The sequence below is a fragment of the Sturnira hondurensis genome, unplaced genomic scaffold (assembly GCF_014824575.4).
Source record: "Sturnira hondurensis isolate 20B ecotype Veracruz unplaced genomic scaffold, ASM1482457v3 Scaffold0021490, whole genome shotgun sequence".
NCBI lineage: Eukaryota > Metazoa > Chordata > Mammalia > Chiroptera > Phyllostomidae > Sturnira > Sturnira hondurensis.
Genome location: NW_028094121.1, coordinates 686,196 through 698,257, shown reverse-complemented (window position 1 = coordinate 698,257; position 12,062 = coordinate 686,196). Strand labels below are relative to the sequence as shown.

General features: G+C 42.5%; 1 protein-coding gene across 2 annotated transcripts in view; it reads right to left on the bottom strand.

Annotated features, from left to right (window-relative positions):
- Window positions 1–1,310: 1,310 nt before the first annotated feature.
- FOXJ3 (forkhead box J3) overlaps window positions 1,311–12,062 on the bottom strand; it is a 96,781-nt gene continuing 86,029 nt past the window's right edge. For both annotated transcript variants that reach the window (XM_037032471.1, XM_037032472.1), the window contains 4 exons: window positions 10,389–10,490; window positions 9,817–10,008; window positions 6,222–6,329; window positions 1,311–4,305 (listed from right to left, as the gene is read on the bottom strand). In XM_037032471.1, the coding sequence (XP_036888366.1) occupies window positions 4,190–4,305; window positions 6,222–6,329; window positions 9,817–10,008; window positions 10,389–10,490 (518 nt within the window). In that variant the 3' untranslated portion in view covers window positions 1,311–4,189. The remainder of the gene's footprint in view (window positions 4,306–6,221; window positions 6,330–9,816; window positions 10,009–10,388; window positions 10,491–12,062) is intronic.

Genomic DNA, 12,062 nt, shown 5'->3' with positions numbered 1-12,062 from the left:
CACTAGCCCTGGCTTTGGGAAAGCCTTTTCTGGGAGGGCAGTAGGGTAAAAGGAAATGAACTTCGAGGTCAGACCCCAGCTGAGCCCATTTCCCCACCTGTAAAACTGCAGTGGACCCCTTTCCTGGCAGCACTGTAGGGTTAAGTTAGAGTAACACGAGGCCTCAGACAGGATCATGGGTTGGTGGGAAGCTCTCTCCGTAAGTGAGACGGACCGCAGTTTCAAGTGCACTTCCACGCATCGTTGGTCTCCCCACTGCTGAGCCTACTTCCACATCGGTCAGATCAGGACACCACCACTCAAAGGGTTTCTGTGCTTGGTTCTTCACTAGCAACCCACCCCTTCTCCGGCATCAGTCCCCACCCCCACACCAATCGAGCCACCAGGCGGGGTTCAGCGCACAGTGGCACTAACAGAAACACCTTCTCTGGTCTGTCTGGGACCCTATGAAGACTCAAACCGCCCATGCCCAGTCCTGAGGCTTTCCTAAACCAGTGTCCCAGCCCCCACAGGACCTAACTCCTCACCGCCCCCCCAAAATCTTGCCTTGCCAGGCACACCTTCAGAGTAGCCACCCTGGGTACTTTCCCTGGGTTGGCAATTACTGCCTGTAAGGGGTGTTAAGTCTGCACACTCTGAAGGCAGAAACTGTGGCTTCCGTATCTCTGGATTTCTCCTGGGAAGGTCTGGGATAGTGTGCTCTGCAAATGTTAAGAAGCTGTACTTCCACCTTTTGGAAATAGCTCTCTGGAAAGGTAGTGTTGGGACAACACTGAGGTCAAGGGTAGGGTTAGGGATGGGGACTTGCTTTGGAATAGAGAATGATGCGGAAGAACATGACAATGAAGTTGAAAGAGCTGGATTCAAACCTCAGTCCTGCCACTTGCCAACAAAGAATCTGGGTAAGATTCTAGACCCCTACGTTGTCCTGTACGTTGAGGGTAGCACCGTCTATTTAGCACAGTACCTGGCACATACCCACACTTTTTCAGGTCCTAGGTGCTGTTCCAAACGTTTAAATGCATGCACTAATTTGATCTCACTACAAATCTAGGAGGCTGGTATTACTATTCTCACCTCAGGCCCCATCAAGGAGGAAAACGAAGAAAGTGAAGCTCACAGACATTAAGTTACGTCAAGTCCACAGGGCTAATGAGCTGCTCACTAAATGGCAGCAATGACCGAGCAGCAACACACATGGCAGGGCCTCCAGGACCCTGAGGACTGGCCGAGGGGCTTCTGCATCTGGACTAGTTCCACTGTCACTCCCTTAATCGCAGCAAATGACACAGATGAGTTGGTGTTATAAATAGAGTTTACATTATATATTTATTTTAAGTGCCATTCATGCATATCAGTTCTGGCACCAACAATCCTAATGACACTTGGAATATTTCTTTAAAGCACTAAACAGTTACAAAGAATGGGTGTCGTTCATCATAGAAGCAAAATATGAAACCGTGCAATAGCAAAACTGTAGAAACATTAAAACGCTGACTGTCCAACAGCAGCACAGAGAGCAGACTGTGTTTGCACAAAAAGCCAATGCATTTCATCACGTATATACAATATAGATATGTACACATCACCCTTTGAATGGACAATATCAAAATACTCTATTCCATTTGAAATAATCCCCGGATTGATTCCCTCCCACTTCAAAGGACATCTGATAGACATGTATTTACAAGTACACACATGAATACATTTACATTTCAAAAACCGCCACAAATGCCAGTCGGATTATTCTCCTGGACAGAGTACCCCGTTTCATCATATGCATTTATTATTCTTTTCCCCAGAAGCCTTCAGCCAATTTTAGGCCCATGACAGAACTTTGCATTAACAACTACCAAATGAATGGCCACTAGAGGGACACTCTGCACCTCACCAGGTAGCCCTGTCTGGCTGGAGCCCACTGAGGCCTGTCCTGGGCTCCCAGGTCACCTGAATCACAAGAGTGGGATGGGTCTGGATGGAGGCTCTGCCTCCAGGGCCATTCTTGGTAAGTTTAAATTCTTATAAAAATATTCATCACTGCAAATCAGTAAATGAGTGCCAAACAGGAAATTAGTTTCACACAATTTGAAAAATCCTCATCAGTGGTTTCTATTCAAATCATTCAATGGAAGAGACTCCATTCCAATACCCAAACTGTTTAAAGTGCACACATTGCTGCCCAAGCAACTAGAAGTTTCAAAAGGGTCATTCTGGTGTCTAGAAAACGGTGACATCAGCAGACGACTGAAAATCACCCCTTCTCTTTTTATCAAGCTTTTACTCTGCAGACTGCTATCTCGTCTTGCCTCTGATGGATCTAAGAGGGGCCTGCTGGCTGCCCTTCCAGAATCTTCTGATATTCTCTGATCCAAGGGGCTGGAACTAAGCCTCCTTTTTTTCATGCCAAGCAGGGTCCGGACAACAGGAACATAAAGCCCTTCCTTTCTCCCCAACCTCGCCAGCCTTTAACCGTGGCTGGCTTCCCAGTGATTCATTCAAGGCAACACTTCATTTAAAACAAAAACAAACAAACAAAAACACACACACATTCAAGCACTTTCACATACACACGTATAGAAACAAGGATGTTTAGTTCAAGTAGCAATTACTCAACCACAGAATCACTAGGGCTAATTAAAATGATCTGAACATGGATGATAGAGACTTGAGATGCTAAAAGGCAACAAGTGAGTAGTTATTACTCCCTGATTTGATGGAACACACTTCTCCATTAGAACTGAAAAGAAAAAAATTCTGCTTTTTTCCCTCTAAGAACCAATTCAAAATCTATTCATTCAAGAAAATCTCATTCCTTTTAGTTTTATTACAAAACTAAGACAGTCGATCCATGCAAAGTAACTGTGATATGATATGAAACAAAATAATAAACAAACAACAACAAATAAAACCCCCTAAGAGGCGGGCTGCATTCCGGAGCACAGCAACAGCAGGCCCCGGAACCGGAACGGCGCTGAGACCCGAGGTGCACACAATCCACGGTGGCTCTGTCCTCCTGCCTCTGTCCTCCTGCCTGTGCTTCCCAAGCGGAGGAGAATGGTGGGGAAACTCACTTACACACAATGCCCCGCCACTCTGTTGCCCCTGGGAACTCTGATTCAAACTCCAGGGAAAAAGTCTTACCTAGCTAGTAAGTCTCAAGTAGCAGGAATGCCAAGATAGAGAAACATACTCACATGGTATGAGGAGTAATGACAACGAGAATAACACCATCTCTCTGATTGTCTTGCCTGTAAACTCTTACCAAGAAAAATAATTCTGTGCTTTCAGACATCCCATTTATCCCTAATGAACCCAATTAGAGCTAAGCATTCATAGAAGGTAGCAATAAATATTAAAAGTTACACTTCTGAATAATAAATAAGTGGAGACATTGATTTGTTTAAAAAGCCAAGCAATACCCAGCTTCTAATCAATCAAATAAATTTTAGAGCTGTTACAATGCAGATTAGGAAATTAGACATTGACAAGGCACAACATAAAATCTATAATCTTCCAAGCATTTAAAAAACAAACAAACAACTTGGTCAGTTCTTTGTGCTGCTCAGGAACAACATGCTCCTTCGGACTGTTTGGAGATTATCAAACTCCGGGTTCTTTAACTTACTGCGCAGAACTCAATACCCACATTTCTGAGAAAATTCAATAAGGGGAACCAGGCTTTGAAAAAATCTATTTCCTTTAAGTTGCCCACATCAGTTAAAACCATCCTGCAGAAAATAGCCTAACAAGGAATAAAAACTCACAGTAATTTTCTTTTCAAGATCTAATAATCCAATTAGAAAAAATCGAAGCCTTTCAGTAAATTTTGTACATATATTTACACATATGTATCTATAAACTGCTTGCAGCAAAATAGGCTCTGTCTGAAAAATCAGTCTGGCACTTGTGGTCAACAACAAACTGACACAAATATGCAAAAGCTGTTTAAATCACACAACAGTTAGGAGCTACAGAGGGCAGCTGGCAGGGAGACAAACATGGAGTACTTGTTTGGGTCGGATAAAAGCAGTACGTTATCCAGCTAAAATCGTTCTGATTGTCTTCCAAAGAAATTTTGATAGCATTAGTAAAGTGATTAGCAACTCTGTTTTCTCAACTGGATTCTCTTAAACCTTTCCCCTCACTGCACAGAAAGGAGACTCGGGTCCCGGGCCTTGCAGAAACAAGTCTACACAATTGAATCCCAATCAAAGTCATCCTGGATGTCGTCTGGGGGCAGAGAGCGCCGCATCTGGAAGGCTTGGGAAGGCATCATGTGCTGCTGGTTCATGGCTCCGTGATGGCCTGGAAGGAAGCAGACGATGTCAGCAGCGGCTCGGTACAAAAGAAAGACTACTGAGCACCTCCCACGCACCAGGTACGCAGCACACATCATCTCATACGTTTTCATTTTACAGATAAGTGAGACTGGGTTTAAGAGAATGAGCAAGTTACTCAAAGCCACACAACTAGTAAGGGGAAGAGACGGGATTTGAACTCAGTTCACTTGACTCCGAAACCAACACTCTTTCTGTTACACAAGGCTGCAGAATGAAAGGCACAAGCAGAGTGGCAGGGTGCCTGCGTGCCGACACAAGCATTTTCCTTACATCTGTTCCAGTTCAGAGTGTTTCAGTAGCATGAGTCGGCTCACACGAGGACGGTGAACAGAAGAATAATGTTAGTGTACCACTCAAGTCACACTGGGCCACAGTGACTTTCCTCAGCAAGTTAATTTCTGTGCCACCAGTAACAGTGCGTGAACAGAGGCCACAGCTGAGTGCAGGAAGCCATAGAGGAACGAAGCACAGCACACAATGCCCGCTCCCCCCGCGCTCCTCTTCTTGCATTGGTGCGGCCATGCGCTGTTCATGCACCCAGTTTTGGTGCCTTCTTCCCTGTCCCCTTCACTTTGACAAACCCCCTTCCAAACCAAATTCTTTTTTTCAAAAAAAATGATCTTTATTTAACTATTGAATTTATTCTTTCATTAGAAATTAAACATGTCCTTTCAACTATTATGAAATTTTTACTGATTATAGTTTTGTTAGTATTCCGAATACAAAGTTTCAAGATACCTGCTACTAATGTTATTTTTCTCATAAACCCTGTAACTTTTAATGTGCAACTTTACAAAATGCTCAGGTTTTCAGTATATCACAGGATAGCAGAAATGCCTCCTATTTATCTATTTTCCAAGTATAAATTCCTTACTTTGTGCCAGGCACTAACCTAAGTGATTTACATACAACCCTCATTTAATTCTCTTAATACCTGTAGGCCTTAGGCAGCACCATGAGCCCCTGTTTACGGACAGGGAAGCTGAGGTAGAACAGTTAGGCAGCTACCAAGGGTCAGCGCACCAGGGTTCAAACCCTGGGAATCTGGCTCCAGGGTCTTAACCGCCATATCTTGCTACCTGCCAGTTACTGGTGAGCACTGAGGACAAAAGAACGCATCACTTGGTCCCAACTCTTCCTTCACTACTGCCCAGCACACAGTCTTGCTGAGGTTTCAAACCCACGCTTCCACAATACCATTTGTAACGGGTGGCGTGGTATCTGAGAGAAACACTGAACTCTCAATCTAGACATCAAGGCTTCAGTCTTGGTTTGGCCATTTACCAGACTGGTGACTCTGGACAAGCTGTCCCCCCAACTGAGCCTCCATTTCCTCACCTAGATAACCCTTTAGACCCCTTCCACCTCTAACAACCTGCCTCTGCTGCCCTACTAAATATGACATCCTACATTCAGGAACCTGGGGGGAAAAACTTAACTAGCTAACTCCCCAAACTGTGCTCTATAAGGTACTTCCCTGGAAACTATAGCTGGGGGGACTTCATCAGAAGAGTGTACTGTACGGGATCTCATCGAAGCAAGTTCTTGAAACTTGATGAAGTCTATCACAGTCCAATAGCCTAAAAGATACCTAAGACCCCAGGACAAGCTCTATACCCCCAGCCTCTTAAGAGACAGGACAATAATTAGAACCACAGATAGCATCATGGGCTAAGAGAGATTTCAGGTCATGTGATCCACACACCAACTGACAAGTCCTTCACCAACACTGGAGCCAAGTATGTCTCCAGACTTTGGCACCTCAGCGGCCTCAACCGAGTTCACTCCCTCCTGAGGCAGCCTCGTTCACCGTCAGGGTAGCTACAGCTTTTCAACATTAAACAGCAAGTACTAACTGCAACACACCACACCCCAAATTACCTGTGATCGTTGTTCCTGGAGTGCTGAGTGCCTGTGGGAGGTGAGGATAACCAGGAGGTGGCATCACTGAAGGAGGGAGATTTTGCCTGGAGTCTATGTACAAATTTCCTAATCAGATTAAAGAACAGAAAGAAGAAAAAATATATTACCTAATAAATTCAGGAATAAATAAAACAAATCAAGCATTAAAATCTTCATGGAATTGTTACCTAAAACTAAATTAAGCAAGTAAGGTGAGGAAGAAAAGGGAAGGAAAAACTCTTTCTTCCACATGTTGAAACTCTGCCACGGTGGGGCTGGCTTTCTGAACACAGTGCCAAGCTGGGTGCCGGTCCGCTGGTACAATTCCAGCACTCCCTGTAATGCAAAGCTCACACACCAGCTATGTCTACTATTGTTATTACATCTCTTATTACGATTCAAAAGCATTTTCATCACTTCATCTGAACCTTCCACTAAGCCCTCATGGAGGGGAGTTAGGGATTATCCTCATCTCATAGATGAGGCAAAGGAGGCTCAGAAAGGCTGAGCTGATTGCCCGAAGACACATCAGTCTGGCAGGGCTGGGGTTAGCATCCAGTTCTAACTCACGAGCTCTCTCTCCTAGAGGTTGTCTCTGTACTGCCCTGATTTTCTCACCCCCAATGTAGACCTATGTGTGCCCAAGCTGCTTATTAACAAAGTGACTAGAGGCACAAAGTCATAGGAAAAGAGCTACACTAAGCAAATGCGATGTGTATTATTGAGAAATGTGAAGATGGGAAACAGGTTTCATTTAAGTGCCATTTCAGAAGGTTCTTAATATATTTTTGACAGAAGCCATCAAGCGTAATAGTCCCAAAATGTCAATTACGTTGCATCCTAATGCACAACAGAAAGGGAGGGAACAACTGCCACGTGCCCTCCCCAGTAACTCCGCGGGGAGAAAAACTAACACTGGCTCCCATTATATGGAGCGTCTGGAATTCCCAAAAAGCCGTTTTCCTAAGGTATTCTAGTGTTTCAGACAAATTATACGTGCACTCTACCAATGCTGTCGTCAAATTAGAAAAGAACTATTTTCCCAGAGGAAATGAAAAAGAGAAGAAAAACCTTCCTTTTGTATTCAAGGTAGGCACACAGTTTGGCCCTCACGCATTTCTGACTGGCACTGGGCAGTGAGACCCGAGGCGGTGACTCAGGGACAGATGATCTAACCCAGCCCTATCTGTTCACGCGGAGGAGGAAATGAGACCAGAGATAAAATGAGGCAGAACCAGGAACAGACCACAAGATTTGACTTAGGAGCCACTGCTTTCTAGGATGACATGCTTTTTTGTAGTTAAGTTTAGAGTCAGAACTGAGCTTCTCTTTGACCAATTTACTATCCTGAAGATTTAGGAAGAAAAAAAATGTTATACTGTGTTCCAGCTCTAATAAATTGTTTTTAAAAAATAAATAATTTATTTTAGAGAGAGGGAAGGGAAGGAAAAGGAAAGAATAGAAACAATGATGAGAGAGAGAGAAACATCGATCGTTTATCTCCTGTACACCGTATACACCCTGACAGGGCACCAAACCTACAACCTAGGCATGTGCCCTGACTGGGAATCGAACCAGTGACCTTGCGCTTCACAGAATAATGCCTGATGAACTCAGCCTCACTGGTCAGGACTCTAGTACATTCTCTTGGGCGGAGATGATTAGTCTTTACATGCATGGCTAGTGCACTATTTGGAGTAATATGGCCACTCATTTATTTATCAATGACTTCTCAGCCTCTGTCCTGAAAATCTTAGCTCTCTTACTCATCCTTAGGAGCTCAAATCACAATCAAAAAACAAAAAATACAATTTTTATTAAAGATCCATCTTTATATTTCTTTTCTTAAAAATTTTTATTAATTTATTTTCAGAGAGAGGGGAAGGGAGGGAGGGAGAGAAACATCAGTATGCGGTTGGCTCTTGCACACCCCTACTGGGGATCCGGCCCACAAGCCCGGCATGCGGCCTAGCTGGGAATTCAACCGGCGACCCTCTGGTGCACAGGCTGGCAGCACTCAACCAACTAAGCAACACCAGCTGAGGCTTTTTTTTTTTCATTTCTCATTTTTTGGCTTAGTAATTCTAACTTAAAAGGGGAGATGGAGTGGGAACTGGACAAGGATTATGGAAACAGACACTCACATTAAACAAACAGCCATAACTCTTTCAAACTGTTACATTCCTACCACTTTTACTTTCAGATATAATCCTCATTTTCTGACATGCTCATTACAGTCTGAATAATGAGAGTCTACCTGAACTTTCTAAGCAAGAAATTAACTCCAATGTAGTTTCCAGAGATTTCTGAGATCCTATAACATTTAGAATGTAGTTATGAGAATTTTAAAATCTAGAACACAGGTAAACAGGGTACTCACAGCCTCCCACAACTACATCAAAATTACAACTTAAGTACAGAACAAGCATTATTCAGAACCACCTGAAATCTGGCTGAATGGAAGTCTTACAAGTAGGGAATTAAAGAAGAAAGCCACATCAAGACTAGTAGGAGGGGCACAGATGTGGGACCAGCCTGTTCCACGCATGGTGGACAAAAATCAGGAGGGATATTTCAGCTGCAGAGGTCCCACCTGAAGAGCAAGGGGTCCCAGCCCCACACCAAGCTCCCTCAGCCAAAGGTTCCAGTGCCAGAAAGAAAAGTCCCCATAACTTCTGGCTGTAAAAAACCAGCAGGGATTAAGGCTGAGGGAGATGGAAAACTTCTGGAATCCCAGGCAGTTCCTCTTAAAGGGCCCATGCCAATTTACACGGACTCACTCCCTCTGAGCTCCAGCACTAGGGCAGAACCTTGAAAGGAGCCAGGAACATATGGAGAGGAACCGGATTGTCTGGCTTCTGGGTGAGAGCTGGGCAGTACCTTCTCCCAGACAGGAATGCTGGCAGAGGCTATTGTTGCTTTACGACCCCCCCCACAGTGCCGGCAGGCAGGCATTACATATGACTCCATCAACCTCGCTCTCACTGTTTTTCTACCCTGGTGATTCCCTGAGGCCCAGCAGAATATAGACTTCGGAAAAGAAAATTATAGGCACTACAATCAGAATAAAAGAAATGGCTACAATGGTAAAGGGTAAGGGAAATAAGATGAAAAATACAGAGCACAAATTTTGAGTCCAAAAAAAACCATCAATGAGACTACCTACCATTATGTCCACTCTCCAAGTAAAATTTCAACTTTAATATTAACATTCTTAGAAAGTATACAAAAATAGTATTTTCACTGCAAGTATACACAAATTTAAATTGAACTAACTTCATAACTATGTTCTTAAAAAAAATGCATGTATCTTAAACACATTTAATTCCAGTCTGACAACTGAAAAGGTCACAAAGGAAAGTCAACTGTAAACAATAATCATATCAATCATGACAAATAATTTATCTCAATTTTTCTAATATATACCTTAAATACATAATTTGATTTCATTCATTTCTTAAAAATTAAAAGATGCAAATGGATCACCATCACTATTAGCAATGTACCAAGTTGCCTCAGTCACTGAATTTGATACGAGTGAGAACAAGACAAAAGAAGGTGATGAAGCCCATACCTGTTCCAATGTGTTGGGAAGGTTTGGTTGGATGCATGGCACCATGACAGACATTTTGCTGAACGTTACTCTGTGAGTGGATAAGGCCAGTTTGTGTAAAGAACTGATTAAGAGAAGAACAGAGATCAGCAAATTGAACTTGATCTAATGACCAGTTCTTGAGATCTGCCTGTCTCATACTCTCCATCAAACCTATGAGAAAAACATTAAAAATACAGTTGGCACAATTCTGTAAATTTGCAAGGAAAATAGCAAGACAATTTTTTCAGTCCTCGAAATTTCCACTGGCAGTGATTTGCCCATGCGATGAAGAATGACATTATAAAATTATTCAAAGTATGATTCTTTTAAGTGGGGCTGAATTGTTTTTAAAACTCTTGTCTGTGATCCTTTGCTCCAACTGGCCAAAAGATTCAATAATAAACTTTGCAAAATGCTGTCTTTAAGCACATTAGCAACAGCAAATAAAACATTATATAAGAGGATATTTATTTCTCTTACCAAGAAATTTATAATATATCAGAAAACAAGATGTGTATTTGGTTACATGTCAAAAAAGAACCAACACTCACCTTGGAACTGTGAAAGGTCCACATCTGACCAATTAACACTGGTAGCAATTCGACAGCTTTCTTTTAGCATATCAAGTGTTGCATACCAATCATTTGAAACACCTATAAAAATAATATTAACAACACTGTAAACCTTGGATAGTAAAGTTTGAAGTATATGGTATAGGAAGACAATGCTGACTTTATTCCCGACATGGCAGATCCATGTTCAGTTTTACAGATTCACACCCACTACATCACGTGTTGGGGCAATCTGAGACAGGTAGAAAGGTTATTATTTCTCTCCATTTTGCAAGTGGAAAACAAACAAACAAACAAACAAAAGCTGGAACCCAGAGAGGCGGTATAACTTAGCAAGGTCACTGTAATGAATCTAAGACTTGAGGCCAGGGCTTCTAAGCTGTAGTCCGGCACTTGCAAATTGTCAAAGTTGATAACTGCTCTTTATATTTGTACAGCACAAATAGATGACCATGCAGGACAAGTCATACAAATCAGTATTCCCCTCCATATAAAGTTCGTTTTCCTGTCTTCTTGCCACCCTAAGAGATACATTCTTTGCTAACTTAGAGGCAGACACACATTTAGAAGCAATACACAGCGTAACTTAAAGCACTGACTTAAGGAAGGTGAATCAGATGTATAGCAAGAGGGGATTCTTACAAAGCAAACTGAAAGGTGAGAAATGCCTTAACACAGTTCTCCTGTCAAGGTAGCAAGGGAGAGGGTCCAAATTCTATAGGAAATGCTGATGAATCCAAACCAGGGCATTTCTAGTCAGGAACAGTGTCCTCTGGTGTGACATCATTAGAAGAATTAAGACCCCACAGTTGTGTCAGCAAAGCGGTCACCACTCAGAGGCATGGGGCAAGGACTGCACTCAGAGAGACCGTGCTGAATAGATTAAGAGTATCTTCCATTCAGTGACTGCTGCCCAGATTCCTGTGTTTTCAGGATCACCCCTGGATAGATGAAAGAAAGAACTAATAAAAAGAACTTTTTGCTACACCACAGATAACTGTGTATCAACTACTGGCTAGGTGACTTACAAAATTCTGCCAATTATGGGTTTTTAAAAAAGTAAACAGTGAACCAGAGACAACATGACCCTACCCTTAGGCAACTCATAATTTAGGAAGAAATTTGCTGGAGGAGGGGGGATTAAATTAATGCCTCAATGAGCCGCAAACACTAAGTCTATCAGACTTGCGGATCCTATAATGAATGCTGACTTGGCAACACAAAATAAAGCAATCTCTGAAGACACAGTGGCTGAGCAACCCCTTCCCACTCAGTAAACATTTGCTGATTTTTAGTCCTTTTAGAACAACTGGTGTTACAGACTCTAAACTCTGATAGGCTGGGGTATAAATTCCAGTTCTACTAGTTATGAGTAGTATGTTCTTGAGCAAATTGCTTAATTTCTTTCACTTACACTTTTCCTATCAAATATGGTTAACATATACTTGATTAAGAGAACAATATGAGATAATGTACCTAAATCACCTTGCACATAATGGGCATTCAAGCAATAGTGAGTTCCCTCCATTCCTTCCCTGCTAGAGACAACCTGCTAATTAGACCCATCTTCTAAGTGAGAAATTTATTATTCAAATACTATGATCACAGTCACAATTTTTCCCAGCTCCCAAGGTTTGCACCTGACAAGCCACC